At 40.1% G+C, this 23,140-nt stretch overlaps 1 protein-coding gene across 1 annotated transcript in view; it reads right to left on the bottom strand.

Annotated features, from left to right (window-relative positions):
* LOC129262101 (NADH dehydrogenase [ubiquinone] iron-sulfur protein 4, mitochondrial-like) overlaps positions 1-22,752 on the bottom strand; it is a 43,170-nt gene extending 20,418 nt beyond the window's left edge. Inside the window, exon 1 of the mRNA XM_054900142.2 lies at positions 22,558-22,752. Within this exon, the coding sequence (XP_054756117.1) occupies positions 22,558-22,707 (150 nt within the window). The 5' untranslated portion in view covers positions 22,708-22,752. The remainder of the gene's footprint in view (positions 1-22,557) is intronic.
* Between the last annotated feature and the right edge of the window lie 388 nt (positions 22,753-23,140).

Raw genomic sequence — 23,140 nt, 5'->3', positions numbered from 1 at the left:
ATTTATTACCAGACCAAAGTGGAATTGTTGGAATACACGTATATAATACATATATAGCACGCGCTATATTTTCGTCCTTGCACCCCCTACCTTTCGGGGCATCGTAGACCCCCGTCCCCCTTTTCTGTGCACCAATGTTCACCCCTAGATCGATGAAGTGATTAATAAAGATCAATTTGGTTGATTTTCAAGACATAAAATTGTGATTTCGATTAGCGGCGAATTTATTACCAGACCAAAGTGGAATTGTTGGAATACACGTATATAATACATATATAGCACGCGCTATATTTTCGTCCTTGCACCCCCTACCTTTCGGGGCATCGTAGACCCCCCGTCCCCCTTTTCTGTGCACCAATGTTCACCCCTAGATCGATGAAGTGATTAATAAAGATCAATTTGGTTGATTTTCAAGACATAAAATGGTGATTTCGATTAGCGGCGAATTTATTACCAGACCAAAGTGGAATTGTTGGAATATACACGTACATAATATATATAGCACGCCATAATAGCAGGCGCCGTATTTTCGTCAATGCACCCCCACCTTTCGGGGCATCGTAGACCCCGTCCCCTTTTTCTGTGCACCAATGTTCACCCCTAGATCGATGAAGTGATTAATAAAGATCAATTTGGTTGATTTTCAAGACATAAAATTGTGATTTCGATTAGCGGCGAATTTATTACCAGACCAAAGTGGAATTGTTGGAATACACGTATATAATACATATATAGCACGCGCTATATTTATGTCAATGCACCCCCACCTTTCGGGGCATCGTAGACCCCGTCCCCCTTTTCTGTGCACCAATGTTCACCCCTAGATCGATGAAAAGATTAATGAAGATCAAATCAAATGATTTTCAAGACATGAAAAGGTGATTTCGATTAGCGGCGAATTTATTACCAGCGGCCGCCACCAAAGTAAAATAGTTGGAATCAGTGCCGAACTATGGGAGGGGGCGGGGTTTGCATGTGCCCCCCATCGGCTGCCCCCCCCCCCCCAAAAAAAAAAGGGAAAAAAAGGAAGAGGAACTCAGTTGGAAATAAGAAATCGTGGTTCATTATAAGGTTAAATTATATCATAATTATGGTATATTACATAAGAAACATTTTTTTATAACTTTATGTCTTTATTGTTCCTGGTGCTCCCATCGTCTGTTTAACGAGATATATAATCTTGTTGCACTTAAACCTTCCGTGTTCAAGTCAATATACACGGGCAATATACACCAAATATATTTCCTCGCACTTCGAGTTATTATTGTTTTATGTAGTGACATATGACTCTTTTTCATGACTATACTTAAAGTGATTGTCTCATTATAAGTTCTTCATATAAAACATTTCCTGTCCGTGCTTACGTTCGCATTAGTGGATTAGTGAAATATGTCTGCTCTTCATGAATTCCGCGAATCAGTCCTTAAAATGTCCCTTTTTCTGATCTGAATATCAAACATTTTTAGCTCGCGCTTCGTGCTTGCATTCTTTGGTTAGTGAAACACGTATGATCTTCGTGAATTCCTGCAAACAAGCCTTAAATGCTCCTCTGGAGGTCTGAATTTCCTAAATTTTCAGCTCGCGCTTCGCGCTCGCAATATTTGATTAGTGATATGCGTTTGTCATGATTACAATGACTACAAGTGCTTCTGTGTTTGGATGTAATTTTAACAAAATCAGCAAGCACTTGGCACTCGCATTAGATGACTATGGTAAGACATGCATACCCTTAATGAATTACTAAAATGTAGTTTTTGAAATATCTCTGTTTGGGGTTAATACAAAACTTTCAGCTCGCATTGATTTGTTTCATAGGGAGACAGGTACGTATCATGATTACAAAAATTGGCTTGTTATGTCCCTTTTTAGGTATGAATATAAAAAAAATCAGCTCGCGCTTCGCGCTTGGATTATTTGATCAGTGAGATATATATCCGTTTAATGGCACCTCTATTAGGTCAGTATATCTGGCAACTGAGCGCGCTTTGCGCGCTCACTATGTGACTCGAAATTTTTACGGGTGCCCCCCCCCCTAGAGCCGTGACCCACGGTGCGCCACTGACATATACATAGCACGTGCTATGTAGTTAGATGCAATCCCTACTTTTGGGGGCATCTTATAGACCCTGTCCCCCTTTCCTGTGCACCAATGTTCATCCCTAGATCGATAAAGAGATAAATGAAGATCAATTTACTTTAAGACGTAAAAAGTTGATTTCTATCAGCGGCGAATTTATTACCAGCCCCCACCAAAGTAAAATAGTTTCATGGCATTTATATACATAGAGCACGTGCTATATACGTCGATGCACCGATGAATCAATGTTCACCACTAGATCGATGAAGAAATTAATAAAGATCAATTTGCTTGATAGAGCGGCGAATTTATTACGAGCCCCCACCAAAGTAAAATACTTGGAATACATATAACATATAGCACGTGTAATATTATGTCGATGCAACGCATTATTTATCAACATCTTCTTCTTTTTCTTTCTTTTTTTATAATTGTCATTATAAGAAACATGGTATTGACCACAGTCGATTCTATAGTTACGGAATTTAAACAAAACGGAGTTCGTCCGATAAACGTTTGTCAGATGGATGATCAATTGATCAGTAAAATGGTAAACATTGATCAATATCAAAGTGAAACCCATTTCCATAACTATTCAAAAGAAGTAACAAAAAAAAAACACGAAACATTGTCCATATCTTTTGATTTAAAAAAAAAATTTATACACGTTTGCAAGGAGGGTACAGGTGCTAATTTGAAAACATTTCTTCAGCTATTTCAATTTGATCATTAATTCTTTAAACATGTTTAAACGAGATAACCATAAAATCGCGTGCCAAGAAAATGGAATTGAATTTGGCTATTGAAATGCTAATCTCATAGGTCACTCAAAATAGTTGAAGTGCATTATTACATCATTAAGTCGGTTGATATATTGACGAAATTGGAGGGAAATCTATAAGAATGATAATAAAAGTAACAATAATTAAAATTCAGTAATCCAATTTATATAGCGATTCATACATCGGAACGATTATAAGATATTCGTTCGACCCAACCCATTCGATTTTTCTATAATATGATATTGATGGTTAACAAAAGTGCATGAATATGATTAAAAATCTAACACTGATTCTAAAAATGGTAACTACTGAACTTCCTTTGCCCAAATTGGGAAAATATATCAATGACTTTGGAACTATTTTTTTACTGTGGCGGAAAAATTAGGGCTATTTTACTGTTTCAATTGACGAATTTAATAGTTGTATTCCAACAATTCCGCTTTGGTCTGGTAATAAATTCGCCGCTAATCGAAATCACGATTTTATTTCTGAAAATCAACCAAATTGATCTTTATTAATCACTTCATCGATCTAGGGGTGAACATTGGTGCACAGAAAAGGGGGACGGGGTCTACGATGCCCCGAAAGGTGGGGGTGCATTGACGAAAATACGGCAATTGCTATTATGGCGTGCTATATTATGTACGTGTATTCAAACAATTCCGCTTTGGTCTGGTAATAAATTCGCCGCTAATCGAAATCACGATTTTATTTCTTGAAAATCAACCAAATTGATCTTTATTAATCACTTCATCGATCTAGGGGTGAACATTGGTGCACAGAAAAGGGGGACGGGGTCTACGATGCCCCAAAAGGTGGGGGTGCATTGACGAAAATACGGCACTTGCTATTATGGCGTGCTATATTATGTACGTGTATTCAAACAATTCCGCTTTGGTCTGGTAATAAATTCGCCGCTAATCGAAATCACGATTTTATTTCTTGAAAATCAACCAAATTGATCTTTATTAATCACTTCATCGACCTAGGGGTGAACATTGGTGCACAGAGAAGGGGGACGGGGTCTACGATGCCCCGAAAGGTGGGGGTGCATTGACGAAAATACGGCAATTGCTATTATGGCGTGCTATATTAGGTACGTGTATTCAAACAATTCCGCTTTGGTCTGGTAATAAATTCGCCGCTAATCGAAATCACGATTTTATTTCTTGAAAATCAACCAAATTGATCTTTATTAATCACTTCATCGATCTAGGGGTGAACATTGGTGCACAGAAAAGGGGGACGGGGTCTACGATGCCCCAAAAGGTGGGGGTGCATTGACGAAAATACGGCACTTGCTATTATGGCGTGCTATATTATGTACGTGTATTCAAACAATTCCGCTTTGGTCTGGTAATAAATTCGCCGCTAATCGAAATCACGATTTTATTTCTTGAAAATCAACCAAATTGATCTTTATTAATCACCTAATCAATCTAGGGGTGAACATTGGTGCACAGAAAAGGGGGACGGGGTCTACGATGCCCCGAAAGGTGGGGGTGCATTGACGAAAATACGGCAATTGCTATTATGGCGTGCTATATTATGTACGTGTATTCAAACAATTCCGCTTTGGTCTGGTAATAAATTCGCCGCTAATCGAAATCACGATTTTATTTCTTGAAAATCAACCAAATTGATCTTTATTAATCACTTCATCGATCTAGGGGTGAACATTGGTGCACAGAAAAGGGGGACGGGGTCTACGATGCCCCAAAAGGTGGGGGTGCATTGACGAAAATACGGCACTTGCTATTATGGCGTGCTATATTATGTACGTGTATTCAAACAATTCCGCTTTGGTCTGGTAATAAATTCGCCGCTAATCGAAATCACGATTTTATTTCTTGAAAATCAACCAAATTGATCTTTATTAATCACTTCATCGACCTAGGGGTGAACATTGGTGCACAGAGAAGGGGGACGGGGTCTACGATGCCCCGAAAGGTGGGGGTGCATTGACGAAAATACGGCAATTGCTATTATGGCGTGCTATATTATGTACGTGTATTCAAACAATTCCGCTTTGGTCTGGTAATAAATTCGCCGCTAATCGAAATCACGATTTTATTTCTTGAAAATCAACCAAATTGATCTTTATTAATCACTTCATCGATCTAGGGGTGAACATTGGTGCACAGAAAAGGGGGACGGGGTCTACGATGCCCCAAAAGGTGGGGGTGCATTGACGAAAATACGGCACTTGCTATTATGGCGTGCTATATTATGTACGTGTATTCAAACAATTCCGCTTTGGTCTGGTAATAAATTCGCCGCTAATCGAAATCACGATTTTATTTCTTGAAAATCAACCAAATTGATCTTTATTAATCACTTCATCGACCTAGGGGTGAACATTGGTGCACAGAGAAGGGGGACGGGGTCTACGATGCCCCGAAAGGTGGGGGTGCATTGACGAAAATACGGCAATTGCTATTATGGCGTGCTATATTATGTACGTGTATTCAAACAATTCCGCTTTGGTCTGGTAATAAATTCGCCGCTAATCGAAATCACGATTTTATTTCTTGAAAATCAACCAAATTGATCTTTATTAATCACTTCATCGATCTAGGGGTGAACATTGGTGCACAGAAAAGGGGGACGGGGTCTACGATGCCCCGAAAGGTGGGGGTGCATTGACGAAAATACGGCAATTGCTATTATGGCGTGCTATATTATGTACGTGTATTCAAACAATTCCGCTTTGGTCTGGTAATAAATTCGCCGCTAATCGAAATCACGATTTTATTTCTTGAAAATCAACCAAATTGATCTTTTTTAATCACTTCATCGATCTAGGGGGTGAACATTGGTGCACAGAAAAAGGGGACGGGGTCTACGATGCCCCAAAAGGTGGGGGTGCATTGACGAAAATACGGCACTTGCTATTATGGCGTGCTATATTATGTACGTGTATTCAAACAATTCCGCTTTGGTCTGGTAATAAATTCGCCGCTAATCGAAATCACGATTTTATTTCTTGAAAATCAACCAAATTGATCTTTATTAATCACTTCATCGACCTAGGGGTGAACATTGGTGCACAGAAAAATGGGACGGGGTCTACGATGCCCCGAAAGGTGGGGGTGCATTGACGAAAATACGGCAATTGCTATTTTGGCGTGCTATATTATGTACGTGTATTCAAACAATTCCGCTTTGGTCTGGTAATAAATTCGCCGCTAATCGAAATCACGATTTTATTTCTTGAAAATCAACCAAATTGATCTTTATTAATCACTTCATCGATCTAGGGGTGAACATTGGTGCACAGAAAAGGGGGACGGGGTCTACGATGCCCCGAAAGGTGGGGGTGCATTGACGAAAATACGGCACTTGCTATTATGGCGTGCTATATTATGTACGTGTATTCAAACAATTCCGCTTTGGTCTGGTAATAAATTCGCCGCTAATCGAAATCACGATTTTATTTCTTGAAAATCAACCAAATTGATCTTTATTAATCACTTCATCGATCTAGGGGTGAACATTGGTGCACAGAAAAGGGGGACGGGGTCTACGATGCCCCGAAAGGTGGGGGTGCATTGACGAAAATACGGCACTTGCTATTATGGCGTGCTATATTATGTACGTGTATTCAAACAATTCCGCTTTGGTCTGGTAATAAATTCGCCGCTAATCGAAATCACGATTTTATTTCTTGAAAATCAACCAAATTGATCTTTATTAATCACTTCATCGATCTAGGGGTGAACATTGGTGCACAGAAAAGGGGGACGGGGTCTACGATGCCCCAAAAGGTGGGGGTGCATTGACGAAAATACGGCACTTGCTATTATGGCGTGCTATATTATGTACGTGTATTCAAACAATTCCGCTTTGGTCTGGTAATAAATTCGCCGCTAATCGAAATCACGATTTTATTTCTTGAAAACCAACAAAATTGATCTTTATTAATCACTTCATCGACCTAGGGGTGAACATTGGTGCACAGAGAAGGGGGACGGGGTCTACGATGCCCCGAAAGGTGGGGGTGCATTGACGAAAATACGGCACTTGCTATTATGGCGTGCTATATTATGTACGTGTATTCAAACAATTCCGCTTTGGTCTGGTAATAAATTCGCCGCTAATCGAAATCACGATTTTATTTCTTGAAAATCAACCAAATTGATCTTTATTAATCACCTAATCGATCTAGGGGTGAACATTGGTGCACAGAAAAGGGGGACGGGGTCTACGATGCCCCGAAAGGTGGGGGTGCATTGACGAAAATACGGCAATTGCTATTATGGCGTGCTATATTATGTACGTGTATTCAAACAATTCCGCTTTGGTCTGGTAATAAATTCGCCGCTAATCGAAATCACGATTTTATTTCTTGAAAATCAACCAAATTGATCTTTATTAATCACTTCATCGATCTAGGGGTGAACATTGGTGCACAGAAAAGGGGGACGGGGTCTACGATGCCCCAAAAGGTGGGGGTGCATTGACGAAAATACGGCACTTGCTATTATGGCGTGCTATATTATGTACGTGTATTCAAACAATTCCGCTTTGGTCTGGTAATAAATTCGCCGCTAATCGAAATCACGATTTTATTTCTTGAAAATCAACCAAATTGATCTTTATTAATCACTTCATCGACCTAGGGGTGAACATTGGTGCACAGAGAAGGGGGACGGGGTCTACGATGCCCCGAAAGGTGGGGGTGCATTGACGAAAATACGGCAATTGCTATTATGGCGTGCTATATTATGTACGTGTATTCAAACAATTCCGCTTTGGTCTGGTAATAAATTCGCCGCTAATCGAAATCACGATTTTATTTCTTGAAAATCAACCAAATTGATCTTTATTAATCACTTCATCGATCTAGGGGTGAACATTGGTGCACAGAAAAGGGGGACGGGGTCTACGATGCCCCAAAAGGTGGGGGTGCATTGACGAAAATACGGCACTTGCTATTATGGCGTGCTATATTATGTACGTGTATTCAAACAATTCCGCTTTGGTCTGGTAATAAATTCGCCGCTAATCGAAATCACGATTTTATTTCTTGAAAATCAACCAAATTGATCTTTATTAATCACTTCATCGACCTAGGGGTGAACATTGGTGCACAGAGAAGGGGGACGGGGTCTACGATGCCCCGAAAGGTGGGGGTGCATTGACGAAAATACGGCAATTGCTATTATGGCGTGCTATATTATGTACGTGTATTCAAACAATTCCGCTTTGGTCTGGTAATAAATTCGCCGCTAATCGAAATCACGATTTTATTTCTTGAAAATCAACCAAATTGATCTTTATTAATCACTTCATCGATCTAGGGGTAAACATTGGTGCACAGAAAAGGGGGACGGGGTCTACGATGCCCCGAAAGGTGGGGGTGCATTGACGAAAATACGGCAATTGCTATTATGGCGTGCTATATTATGTACGTGTATTCAAACAATTCCGCTTTGGTCTGGTAATAAATTCGCCGCTAATCGAAATCACGATTTTATTTCTTGAAAATCAACCAAATTGATCTTTATTAATCACTTCATCGATCTAGGGGTGAACATTGGTGCACAGAAAAAGGGGACGGGGTCTACGATGCCCCAAAAGGTGGGGGTGCATTGACGAAAATACGGCACTTGCTATTATGGCGTGCTATATTATGTACGTGTATTCAAACAATTCCGCTTTGGTCTGGTAATAAATTCGCCGCTAATCGAAATCACGATTTTATTTCTTGAAAATCAACCAAATTGATCTTTATTAATCACTTCATCGACCTAGGGGTGAACATTGGTGCACAGAAAAATGGGACGGGGTCTACGATGCCCCGAAAGGTGGGGGTGCATTGACGAAAATACGGCAATTGCTATTATGGCGTGCTATATTATGTACGTGTATTCAAACAATTCCGCTTTGGTCTGGTAATAAATTCGCCGCTAATCGAAATCACGATTTTATTTCTTGAAAATCAACCAAATTGATCTTTATTAATCACTTCATCGATCTAGGGGTGAACATTGGTGCACAGAAAAGGGGGACGGGGTCTACGATGCCCCGAAAGGTGGGGGTGCATTGACGAAAATACGGCACTTGCTATTATGGCGTGCTATATTATGTACGTGTATTCAAACAATTCCGCTTTGGTCTGGTAATAAATTCGCCGCTAATCGAAATCACGATTTTATTTCTTGAAAATCAACCAAATTGATCTTTATTAATCACTTCATCGATCTAGGGGTGAACATTGGTGCACAGAAAAGGGGGACGGGGTCTACGATGCCCCGAAAGGTGGGGGTGCATTGACGAAAATACGGCAATTGCTATTATGGCGTGCTATATTATGTACGTGTATTCAAACAATTCCGCTTTGGTCTGGTAATAAATTCGCCGCTAATCGAAATCACGATTTTATTTCTTGAAAATCAACCAAATTGATCTTTATTAATCACTTCATCGATCTAGGGGTGAACATTGGTGCACAGAAAAGGGGGACGGGGTCTACGATGCCCCAAAAGGTGGGGGTGCATTGACGAAAATACGGCACTTGCTATTATGGCGTGCTATATTATGTACGTGTATTCAAACAATTCCGCTTTGGTCTGGTAATAAATTCGCCGCTAATCGAAATCACGATTTTATTTCTTGAAAATCAACCAAATTGATCTTTATTAATCACTTCATCGACCTAGGGGTGAACATTGGTGCACAGAGAAGGGGGACGGGGTCTACGATGCCCCGAAAGGTGGGGGTGCATTGACGAAAATACGGCACTTGCTATTATGGCGTGCTATATTATGTACGTGTATTCAAACAATTCCGCTTTGGTCTGGTAATAAATTCGCCGCTAATCGAAATCACGATTTTATTTCTTGAAAATCAACCAAATTGATCTTTATTAATCACTTCATCGATCTAGGGGTGAACATTGGTGCACAGAAAAGGGGGACGGGGTCTACGATGCCCCGAAAGGTGGGGGTGCATTGACGAAAATACGGCAATTGCTATTATGGCGTGCTATATTATGTACGTGTATTCAAACAATTCCGCTTTGGTCTGGTAATAAATTCGCCGCTAATCGAAATCACGATTTTATTTCTTGAAAATCAACCAAATTGATCTTTATTAATCACTTCATCGATCTAGGGGTGAACATTGGTGCACAGAAAAGGGGGACGGGGTCTACGATGCCCCGAAAGGTGGGGGTGCATTGACGAAAATACGGCACTTGCTATTATGGCGTGCTATATTATGTACGTGTATTCAAACAATTCCGCTTTGGTCTGGTAATAAATTCGCCGCTAATCGAAATCACGATTTTATTTCTTGAAAATCAACCAAATTGATCTTTATTAATCACTTCATCGATCTAGGGGTGAACATTGGTGCACAGAAAAGGGGGACGGGGTCTACGATGCCCCGAAAGGTGGGGGTGCATTGACGAAAATACGGCACTTGCTATTATGGCGTGCTATATTATGTACGTGTATTCAAACAATTCCGCTTTGGTCTGGTAATAAATTCGCCGCTAATCGAAATCACGATTTTATTTCTTGAAAATCAACCAAATTGATCTTTATTAATCACTTCATCGATCTAGGGGTGAACATTGGTGCACAGAAAAGGGGGACGGGGTCTACGATGCCCCGAAAGGTGGGGGTGCATTGACGAAAATACGGCAATTGCTATTATGGCGTGCTATATTATGTACGTGTATTCAAACAATTCCGCTTTGGTCTGGTAATAAATTCGCCGCTAATCGAAATCACGATTTTATTTCTTGAAAATCAACCAAATTGATCTTTATTAATCACTTCATCGATCTAGGGGTGAACATTGGTGCACAGAAAAGGGGGACGGGGTCTACGATGCCCCAAAAGGTGGGGGTGCATTGACGAAAATACGGCACTTGCTATTATGGCGTGCTATATTATGTACGTGTATTCAAACAATTCCGCTTTGGTCTGGTAATAAATTCGCCGCTAATCGAAATCACGATTTTATTTCTTGAAAATCAACCAAATTGATCTTTATTAATCACTTCATCGACCTAGGGGTGAACATTGGTGCACAGAGAAGGGGGACGGGGTCTACGATGCCCCGAAAGGTGGGGGTGCATTGACGAAAATACGGCACTTGCTATTATGGCGTGCTATATTATGTACGTGTATTCAAACAATTCCGCTTTGGTCTGGTAATAAATTCGCCGCTAATCGAAATCACGATTTTATTTCTTGAAAATCAACCAAATTGATCTTTATTAATCACTTCATCGATCTAGGGGTGAACATTGGTGCACAGAAAAGGGGGACGGGGTCTACGATGCCCCGAAAGGTGGGGGTGCATTGACGAAAATACGGCAATTGCTATTATGGCGTGCTATATTATGTACGTGTATTCAAACAATTCCGCTTTGGTCTGGTAATAAATTCGCCGCTAATCGAAATCACGATTTTATTTCTTGAAAATCAACCAAATTGATCTTTATTAATCACTTCATCGATCTAGGGGTGAACATTGGTGCACAGAAAAGGGGGACGGGGTCTACGATGCCCCGAAAGGTGGGGGTGCATTGACGAAAATACGGCACTTGCTATTATGGCGTGCTATATTATGTACGTGTATTCAAACAATTCCGCTTTGGTCTGGTAATAAATTCGCCGCTAATCGAAATCACGATTTTATTTCTTGAAAATCAACCAAATTGATCTTTATTAATCACTTCATCGACCTAGGGGTGAACATTGGTGCACAGAGAAGGGGGACGGGGTCTACGATGCCCCGAAAGGTGGGGGTGCATTGACGAAAATACGGCAATTGCTATTATGGCGTGCTATATTATGTACGTGTATTCAAACAATTCCGCTTTGGTCTGGTAATAAATTCGCCGCTAATCGAAATCACGATTTTATTTCTTGAAAATCAACCAAATTGATCTTTATTAATCACTTCATCGATCTAGGGGTGAACATTGGTGCACAGAAAAGGGAGACGGGGTCTACGATGCCCCGAAAGGTGGGGGTGCATTGACGAAAATACGGCACTTGCTATTATGGCGTGCTATATTATGTACGTGTATTCAAACAATTATGCTTTGGTCTGGTAATAAATTCGCCGCTAATCGAAATCACGATTTTATTTCTTGAAAATCAACCAAATTGATCTTTATTAATCACTTCATCGACCTAGGGGTGAACATTGGTGCACAGAAAAGGGGGACGGGGTCTACGATGCCCCGAAAGGTGGGGGTGCATTGACGAAAATACGGCACTTGTTATTATGGCGTGCTATATTATGTACGTGTATTCAAACAATTCGGCTTTGGTCTGGTAATAAATTCGCCGCTAATCGAAATCACGATTTTATTTCTTGAAAATCAACCAAATTGATCTTTATTAATCACTTCATCGATCTAGGGGTGAACATTGGTGCACAGAAAAGGGGGACGGGGGGTCTACGATGCACTGGCGTAAATCCGTGTTGATGGGTGGGGGGGATGACTGAAATATTTTGGCATTTTTTTTGCAATCATGTTTTTAGATATGCAAGGAATTTGTCATTGATATGTCCACAGTGGCGTACCATGGGTCACGGCATGAGGGGGGAGCACCAGCAAAATTTTTGAATGACTGAGTGAGTGACCTAATAGAGACATTTTAAGGACAATGTCATTAACGGATATGTATCTCACTGATAGGTACCTGTCTCGCTTAACAATGCGAGCGCGAAGCGCGAGCTGAAAACTTCAGATAATTCAGACCTGAAGTGGGGCATTCTAAGGTTTCTTTGTAGGAATTAACTAGGACCATACGTATTTCATTAACCAAATGATGCGAGCGCGAAGCGCGAGCTGAAAATTTTTGATATTCAGATCAGAAGAAGGGACATTTTAAGGACTGATTTTAGGAATTCATGAAGAGCAGACATATCTCACCAATCCACTAATGCGAACGTAATCACGGACAGGAAATGTTTCATATATACGAAGACCTTAACATGGGGCAATCACTTTTGAGTCATGAAAAAGAAGCATATGTCACTACATAAAACAATGATAACTCAAGTGCTAGGAAATATATTTGGTTTATATTGACTTGAAAACGGGATGTTTTAGTACAACATGATTATATATCTCGTTAAACAGACAATGCGAGCACCAGGAACAATGAAGACGTAGGCCCTGGGCAAATTATGTTTCATAAAGTTATGATAAAAATGTTTCTTATGTAATGTAACTTAACATAATTATAATATAATAAAATGAATAATATTTTCTTCTTTCCCACTACGTTTCTCTTCCTTTCTCCCTCTTTTCTCCTTCCCCCCCCCTTTCCCCGTTTTTTTTTTTTGGTCAGCCGATGGGGGGGGGGGGATGTGCCCCCCATGTCCCATATTATTATCTTTTTTACCCCATGATGGTTTAATGGTTTTATTAGAGATTACATTTAAAAAAAATTTGACATTCCATTTAATCCCTTCCCAAAGACCCCAACATTGATAAATTGGAAGAAACGGGGGTTTCTCTTCAATGTTATAATAAGGACATAAGTATTTCGTTTGGAAATGGTGTACTGGCTCTTTATTTGCATTTTATGATTCAATGATATTATTTTATTTATTAAGCGGTATTTTTTAAAGAATTTTCACCAATAAAACAATTATCTCTTGTGATTTTTTTCATTTCTTTCGTAAAAAGTGGGGGGGGGGGATGTTTGTACAGGCCATCCCCCCCTCCTCGAAAAGTGGGGGGGATATATCCCCCCATCCCCCCCCCCCGGGATTTACGCCAGTGCTACGATGCCCCGAAAGGTAGGGGGTGCAAGGACGAAAATATAGCGCGTGCTATATATGTATTATATACGTGTATTCCAACAATTCCACTTTGGTCTGGTAATAAATTCGCCGCTAATCGAAATCACAATTTTATGTCTTGAAAATCAACCAAATTAATCTTTATTAATCACTTCATCGATCTAGGGGTGAACATTGGTGCACAGAAAAAGGGGACGGGGTCTACGATGCCCCGAAAGGTGGGGGTGCATTGACGAAAATACGGCGCCTGCTATTATGGCGTGCTATATATATTATGTACGTGTATATTCCAACAATTCCACTTTGGTCTGGTAATAAATTCGCCGCTAATCGAAATCACCATTTTATGTCTTGAAAATCAACCAAATTGATCTTTATTAATCACTTCATCGATCTAGGGGTGAACATAATTGGTGCACAGAAAAGGGGGACGGGGGGTCTACGATGCCCTGAAAGGTAGGGGGTGCAAGGACGAAAATATAGCGCGTGCTATATATGTATTATATACGTGTATTCCAACAATTCCACTTTGGTCTGGTAATAAATTCGCCGCTAATCGAAATCACAATTTTATGTCTTGAAAATCAACCAAATTGATCTTTATTAATCACTTCATCGATCTAGGGGTGAACATTGGTGCACAGAAAAGGGGGACGGGGTCTACGATGCCCCGAAAGGTGGGGGTGCATTGACGAAAATACGGCGCCTGCTATTATGGCGTGCTATATATATTATGTACGTGTATATTCCAACAATTCCACTTTGGTCTGGTAATAAATTCGCCGCTAATCGAAATCACCATTTTATGTCTTGAAAATCAACCAAATTGATCTTTATTAATCACTTCATCGATCTAGGGGTGAACATTGGTGCACAGAAAAGGGGGACGGGGGGTCTACGATGCCCCGAAAGGTAGGGGGTGCAAGGACGAAAATATAGCGCGTGCTATATATGTATTATATACGTGTATTCCAACAATTCCACTTTGGTCTGGTAATAAATTCGCCGCTAATCGAAATCACAATTTTATGTCTTGAAAATCAACCAAATTGATTTTTATTAATCACTTCATCGATCTAGGGGTGAACATTGGTGCACAGAAAAAGGGGACGGGGTCTACGATGCCCCGAAAGGTGGGGGTGCATTGACGAAAATACGGCGCCTGCTATTATGGCGTGCTATATATATTATGTACGTGTATATTCCAACAATTCCACTTTGGTCTGGTAATAAATTCGCCGCTAATCGAAATCACCATTTTATGTCTTGAAAATCAACCAAATTGATCTTTATTAATCACTTCATCGATCTAGGGGTGAACATAATTGGTGCACAGAAAAGGGGGACGGGGGGTCTACGATGCCCCGAAAGGTAGGGGTGCATTGACGAAAATACGGCACTTGCTATTATGGCGTGCTATATTATGTACGTGTATTCAAACAATTCCGCTTTGGTCTGGTAATAAATTCGCCGCTAATCGAAATCACGATTTTATTTCTTGAAAATCAACCAAATTGATCTTTATTAATCACTTCATCGATCTAGGGGTGAACATTGGTGCACAGAAAAGGGGGACGGGGTCTACGATGCCCCGAAAGGTGGGGGTGCATTGACGAAAATACGGCAATTGCTATTATGGCGTGCTATATTATGTACGTGTATTCAAACAATTCCGCTTTGGTCTGGTAATAAATTCGCCGCTAATCGAAATCACGATTTTATTTCTTGAAAATCAACCAAATTGATCTTTATTAATCACTTCATCGATCTAGGGGTGAACATTGGTGCACAGAAAAGGGGGACGGGGTCTACGATGCCCCAAAAGGTGGGGGTGCATTGACGAAAATACGGCACTTGCTATTATGGCGTGCTATATTATGTACGTGTATTCAAACAATTCCGCTTTGGTCTGGTAATAAATTCGCCGCTAATCGAAATCACGATTTTATTTCTTGAAAATCAACCAAATTGATCTTTATTAATCACTTCATCGACCTAGGGGTGAACATTGGTGCACAGAGAAGGGGGACGGGGTCTACGATGCCCCGAAAGGTGGGGGTGCATTGACGAAAATACGGCACTTGCTATTATGGCGTGCTATATTATGTACGTGTATTCAAACAATTCCGCTTTGGTCTGGTAATAAATTCGCCGCTAATCGAAATCACGATTTTATTTCTTGAAAATCAACCAAATTGATCTTTATTAATCACTTCATCGATCTAGGGGTGAACATTGGTGCACAGAAAAGGGGGACGGGGTCTACGATGCCCCGAAAGGTGGGGGTGCATTGACGAAAATACGGCAATTGCTATTATGGCGTGCTATATTATGTACGTGTATTCAAACAATTCCGCTTTGGTCTGGTAATAAATTCGCCGCTAATCGAAATCACGATTTTATTTCTTGAAAATCAACCAAATTGATCTTTATTAATCACTTCATCGATCTAGGGGTGAACATTGGTGCACAGAAAAGGGGGACGGGGTCTACGATGCCCCGAAAGGTGGGGGTGCATTGACGAAAATACGGCACTTGCTATTATGGCGTGCTATATTATGTACGTGTATTCAAACAATTCCGCTTTGGTCTGGTAATAAATTCGCCGCTAATCGAAATCACGATTTTATTTCTTGAAAATCAACCAAATTGATCTTTATTAATCACTTCATCGATCTAGGGGTGAACATTGGTGCACAGAAAAGGGGGACGGGGTCTACGATGCCCCGAAAGGTGGGGGTGCATTGACGAAAATACGGCACTTGCTATTATGGCGTGCTATATTATGTACGTGTATTCAAACAATTCCGCTTTGGTCTGGTAATAAATTCGCCGCTAATCGAAATCACGATTTTATTTCTTGAAAATCAACCAAATTGATCTTTATTAATCACTTCATCGATCTAGGGGTGAACATTGGTGCACAGAAAAGGGGGACGGGGTCTACGATGCCCCGAAAGGTGGGGGTGCATTGACGAAAATACGGCAATTGCTATTATGGCGTGCTATATTATGTACGTGTATTCAAACAATTCCGCTTTGGTCTGGTAATAAATTCGCCGCTAATCGAAATCACGATTTTATTTCTTGAAAATCAACCAAATTGATCTTTATTAATCACTTCATCGATCTAGGGGTGAACATTGGTGCACAGAAAAGGGGGACGGGGTCTACGATGCCCCAAAAGGTGGGGGTGCATTGACGAAAATACGGCACTTGCTATTATGGCGTGCTATATTATGTACGTGTATTCAAACAATTCCGCTTTGGTCTGGTAATAAATTCGCCGCTAATCGAAATCACGATTTTATTTCTTGAAAATCAACCAAATTGATCTTTATTAATCACTTCATCGACCTAGGGGTGAACATTGGTGCACAGAGAAGGGGGACGGGGTCTACGATGCCCCGAAAGGTGGGGGTGCATTGACGAAAATACGGCACTTGCTATTATGGCGTGCTATATTATGTACGTGTATTCAAACAATTCCGCTTTGGTCTGGTAATAAATTCGCCGCTAATCGAAATCACGATTTTATTTCTTGAAAATCAACCAAATTGATCTTTATTAATCACTTCATCGATCTAGGGGTGAACATTGGTGCACAGAAAAGGGGGACGGGGTCTACGATGCCCCGAAAGGTGGGGGTGCATTGACGAAAATACGGCAATTGCTATTATGGCGTGCTATATTATGTACGTGTATTCAAACAATTCCGCTTTGGTCTGGTAATAAATTCGCCGCTAATCGAAATCACGATTTTATTTCTTGAAAATCAACCAAATTGATCTTTATTAATCACTTCATCGATCTAGGGGTGAACATTGGTGCACAGAAAAGGGGGACGGGGTCTACGATGCCCCGAAAGGTGGGGGTGCATTGACGAAAATACGGCACTTGCTATTATGGCGTGCTATATTATGTACGTGTATTCAAACAATTCCGCTTTGGTCTGGTAATAAATTCGCCGCTAATCGAAATCACGATTTTATTTCTTGAAAATCAACCAAATTGATCTTTATTAATCACTTCATCGACCTAGGGGTGAACATTGGTGCACAGAGAAGGGGGACGGGGTCTACGATGCCCCGAAAGGTGGGGGTGCATTGACGAAAATACGGCAATTGCTATTATGGCGTGCTATATTATGTACGTGTATTCAAACAATTCCGCTTTGGTCTGGTAATAAATTCGCCGCTAATCGAAATCACGATTTTATTTCTTGAAAATCAACCAAATTGATCTTTATTAATCACTTCATCGATCTAGGGGTGAACATTGGTGCACAGAAAAGGGAGACGGGGTCTACGATGCCCCGAAAGGTGGGGGTGCATTGACGAAAATACGGCACTTGCTATTATGGCGTGCTATATTATGTACGTGTATTCAAACAATTATGCTTTGGTCTGGTAATAAATTCGCCGCTAATCGAAATCACGATTTTATTTCTTGAAAATCAACCAAATTGATCTTTATTAATCACTTCATCGACCTAGGGGTGAACATTGGTGCACAGAAAAGGGGGACGGGGTCTACGATGCCCCGAAAGGTGGGGGTGCATTGACGAAAATACGGCACTTGTTATTATGGCGTGCTATATTATGTACGTGTATTCAAACAATTCGGCTTTGGTCTGGTAATAAATTCGCCGCTAATCGAAATCACGATTTTATTTCTTGAAAATCAACCAAATTGATCTTTATTAATCACTTCATCGATCTAGGGGTGAACATTGGTGCACAGAAAAGGGGGACGGGGGGTCTACGATGCACTGGCGTAAATCCGTGTTGATGGGTGGGGGGGATGACTGAAATATTTTGGCATTTTTTTTGCAATCATGTTTTTAGATATGCAAGGAATTTGTCATTGATATGTCCACAGTGGCGTACCATGGGTCACGGCATGAGGGGGGAGCACCAGCAAAATTTTTGAATGACTGAGTGAGTGACCTAATAGAGACATTTTAAGGACAATGTCATTAACGGATATGTATCTCACTGATAGGTACCTGTCTCGCTTAACAATGCGAGCGCGAAGCGCGAGCTGAAAACTTCAGATAATTCAGACCTGAAGTGGGGCATTCTAAGGTTTCTTTGTAGGAATTAACTAGGACCATACGTATTTCATTAACCAAATGATGCGAGCGCGAAGCGCGAGCTGAAAATTTTTGATATTCAGATCAGAAGAAGGGACATTTTAAGGACTGATTTTAGGAATTCATGAAGAGCAGACATATCTCACCAATCCACTAATGCGAACGTAATCACGGACAGGAAATGTTTCATATATACGAAGACCTTAACATGGGGCAATCACTTTTGAGTCATGAAAAAGAAGCATATGTCACTACATAAAACAATGATAACTCAAGTGCTAGGAAATATATTTGGTTTATATTGACTTGAAAACGGGATGTTTTAGTACAACATGATTATATATCTCGTTAAACAGACAATGCGAGCACCAGGAACAATGAAGACGTAGGCCCTGGGCAAATTATGTTTCATAAAGTTATGATAAAAATGTTTCTTATGTAATGTAACTTAACATAATTATAATATAATAAAATGAATAATATTTTCTTCTTTCCCACTACGTTTCTCTTCCTTTCTCCCTCTTTTCTCCTTCCCCCCCCCTTTCCCCGTTTTTTTTTTTTGGTCAGCCGATGGGGGGGGGGGGATGTGCCCCCCATGTCCCATATTATTATCTTTTTTACCCCATGATGGTTTAATGGTTTTATTAGAGATTACATTTAAAAAAAATTTGACATTCCATTTAATCCCTTCCCAAAGACCCCAACATTGATAAATTGGAAGAAACGGGGGTTTCTCTTCAATGTTATAATAAGGACATAAGTATTTCGTTTGGAAATGGTGTACTGGCTCTTTATTTGCATTTTATGATTCAATGATATTATTTTATTTATTAAGCGGTATTTTTTAAAGAATTTTCACCAATAAAACAATTATCTCTTGTGATTTTTTTCATTTCTTTCGTAAAAAGTGGGGGGGGGGGATGTTTGTACAGGCCATCCCCCCCTCCTCGAAAAGTGGGGGGGATATATCCCCCCATCCCCCCCCCCCGGGATTTACGCCAGTGCTACGATGCCCCGAAAGGTAGGGGGTGCAAGGACGAAAATATAGCGCGTGCTATATATGTATTATATACGTGTATTCCAACAATTCCACTTTGGTCTGGTAATAAATTCGCCGCTAATCGAAATCACAATTTTATGTCTTGAAAATCAACCAAATTAATCTTTATTAATCACTTCATCGATCTAGGGGTGAACATTGGTGCACAGAAAAAGGGGACGGGGTCTACGATGCCCCGAAAGGTGGGGGTGCATTGACGAAAATACGGCGCCTGCTATTATGGCGTGCTATATATATTATGTACGTGTATATTCCAACAATTCCACTTTGGTCTGGTAATAAATTCGCCGCTAATCGAAATCACCATTTTATGTCTTGAAAATCAACCAAATTGATCTTTATTAATCACTTCATCGATCTAGGGGTGAACATAATTGGTGCACAGAAAAGGGGGACGGGGGGTCTACGATGCCCTGAAAGGTAGGGGGTGCAAGGACGAAAATATAGCGCGTGCTATATATGTATTATATACGTGTATTCCAACAATTCCACTTTGGTCTGGTAATAAATTCGCCGCTAATCGAAATCACAATTTTATGTCTTGAAAATCAACCAAATTGATCTTTATTAATCACTTCATCGATCTAGGGGTGAACATTGGTGCACAGAAAAGGGGGACGGGGTCTACGATGCCCCGAAAGGTGGGGGTGCATTGACGAAAATACGGCGCCTGCTATTATGGCGTGCTATATATATTATGTACGTGTATATTCCAACAATTCCACTTTGGTCTGGTAATAAATTCGCCGCTAATCGAAATCACCATTTTATGTCTTGAAAATCAACCAAATTGATCTTTATTAATCACTTCATCGATCTAGGGGTGAACATTGGTGCACAGAAAAGGGGGACGGGGGGTCTACGATGCCCCGAAAGGTAGGGGGTGCAAGGACGAAAATATAGCGCGTGCTATATATGTATTATATACGTGTATTCCAACAATTCCACTTTGGTCTGGTAATAAATTCGCCGCTAATCGAAATCACAATTTTATGTCTTGAAAATCAACCAAATTGATTTTTATTAATCACTTCATCGATCTAGGGGTGAACATTGGTGCACAGAAAAAGGGGACGGGGTCTACGATGCCCCGAAAGGTGGGGGTGCATTGACGAAAATACGGCGCCTGCTATTATGGCGTGCTATATATATTATGTACGTGTATATTCCAACAATTCCACTTTGGTCTGGTAATAAATTCGCCGCTAATCGAAATCACCATTTTATGTCTTGAAAATCAACCAAATTGATCTTTATTAATCACTTCATCGATCTAGGGGTGAACATAATTGGTGCACAGAAAAGGGGGACGGGGGGTCTACGATGCCCCGAAAGGTAGGGGGTGCAAGGACGAAAATATAGCGCGTGCTATATATGTATTATATACGTGTATTCCAACAATTCCACTTTGGTCTGGTAATAAATTCGCCGCTAATCGAAATCACAATTTTATGTCTTGAAAATCAACCAAATTGATTTTTATTAATCACTTAATCGATCTAGGGGTGAACATTGGTGCACAGAAAAGGGGGACGGGGTCTACGATGCCCCGAAATGCAGGGGGTGTAATTTTTATTGAGAATTTGATATAGATATTAATGTCTTCATGAATATTCATTAGGTGGGCTGATGATATCATATCGGTTATCCCCACTCGTTCTTTTGTATTTTATTATATGATTTTCTACCACTGTATTTTTACCTGGGACTAAAACAGTTGGAACTGATTCAGTACTTCAGTTATTTGTTGTTGCAACTTCTTTCATCATAATACTAATAGAGACATCATTTACAAAAGAGTCAAATTTACAAAAGAGAATTTTGAGGTCAGCAGTATTTTGTGAAAATAAAATGCACGCAGTCATGACTATCCATTTGAATTTATCATGATGTCGTGTTCCAACTTTCGTTTTGCTTATAAAATGTTCTTACATGAAGTCGTTTTTTAAATCATGTAATGTCTCTTATATTAAAATAACATCCATGAATTAATGAACAAATGCATTAAATTTTGTTTGATACAATATTTTTTATTCTAGGGGGAGGAAATTTGAATATTCATAAATTCATATGATTCAAAAAGATGGAATATACAGGAGAGATTACTTTTCTCCAATGAATGTTAAAGAAGAAATTTAAGGCATATAGAACTGGCCGAAATGCGGATCTTTAGAATATCATAACTCTGTTATCCTTGTCCGATTTTGTTTACATTTTACCAAATTTGTTTGATTCTTCTTGATCTCAATTACTTTCAGCTGCATTCATGCCATGTCATATAGAAACATACTCCCTTTTAATTCTAATAATATATTCAAATGTTATACAAATCAGTCATATACTAATATTTGAAGCAATCATATTGTGGAATAGTGCATTATTGAAATTCCATATTTTCAGCCATCTGTAAGTTTGGATAACTATGCCTTTTATCTGAATACCATTTTCGTGCGCATTATGACAATCTTCGAGACGTTTGAATTTAAGCTGTATTTAGGGTCTGCAACTATTAGACTATGCATACGGTGTAGGGCGGTTTGTATCGCGATAGCTCTGTGCGCTGGGTTTGTGCGCTGGCTTGCTTTAATATATTCTGTGCGCTGGGTTTGTGCGCTGGCTTCAGCCTGGTCTTGGGAAGTTGTGGACCACACTCTACTTTTCATGAACCAACAAACACGATTTTCTACGTATGGGACTACACATTTGCATAGAATACGAATGACCTTTAGAAAAGCATAGAAATAATGTTGATACTCACTGTTTTTTCTTTGATTTCCTCAATCCGAGTTTCTGTTGGATTGGCAGCAGCCCTAGGAATGACTGAAACTGATAAGGTGCGACATGTTAGTTGATTACAAGACCATAATTTGGGTCCAAGAACGGAAAAAGACTTCCACAGAGACGCCATTTTCACCGGCTAGTCTACAATCTCAGACGTAGTCACGTTCTGTTTGCGTTGAAAACCCGGAGGGGGGGGGGGCACTTACACTGACGAGTGGTACCATATGCGCGACCCAAAAAACACATAAAAGGATGTCTTTTTCAAGATAGGGCACGTACGTAACGTAATAAGGACGTCAAAAACACTATAATAATGAAAAAAGGTATCTATTTCGCTAGGAAAGCGTGCATGTTTAGGGTCAAATTTGCGAGGGTATAAACCGGGGGTATAAAAAAGACTAAAATGTTTTATAAAGGATGTTCTTTAAATTTACCCCAACAGTCAACTTGACACGACATGTTGAGAGTTTGATTTTGCGCGAGGTGTGGGCCGTACTAGCTAGAACCAATGATGTAATTAAGTAAAGGTAAAACCGATGTGCGTGACATATAACAATTAA

Source organism: Lytechinus pictus, chromosome 5, assembly GCF_037042905.1.
Source record: "Lytechinus pictus isolate F3 Inbred chromosome 5, Lp3.0, whole genome shotgun sequence".
In the NCBI taxonomy this organism is placed as follows: domain Eukaryota; kingdom Metazoa; phylum Echinodermata; class Echinoidea; order Temnopleuroida; family Toxopneustidae; genus Lytechinus; species Lytechinus pictus.
This window is presented reverse-complemented; position numbering and strand designations above follow the sequence as displayed.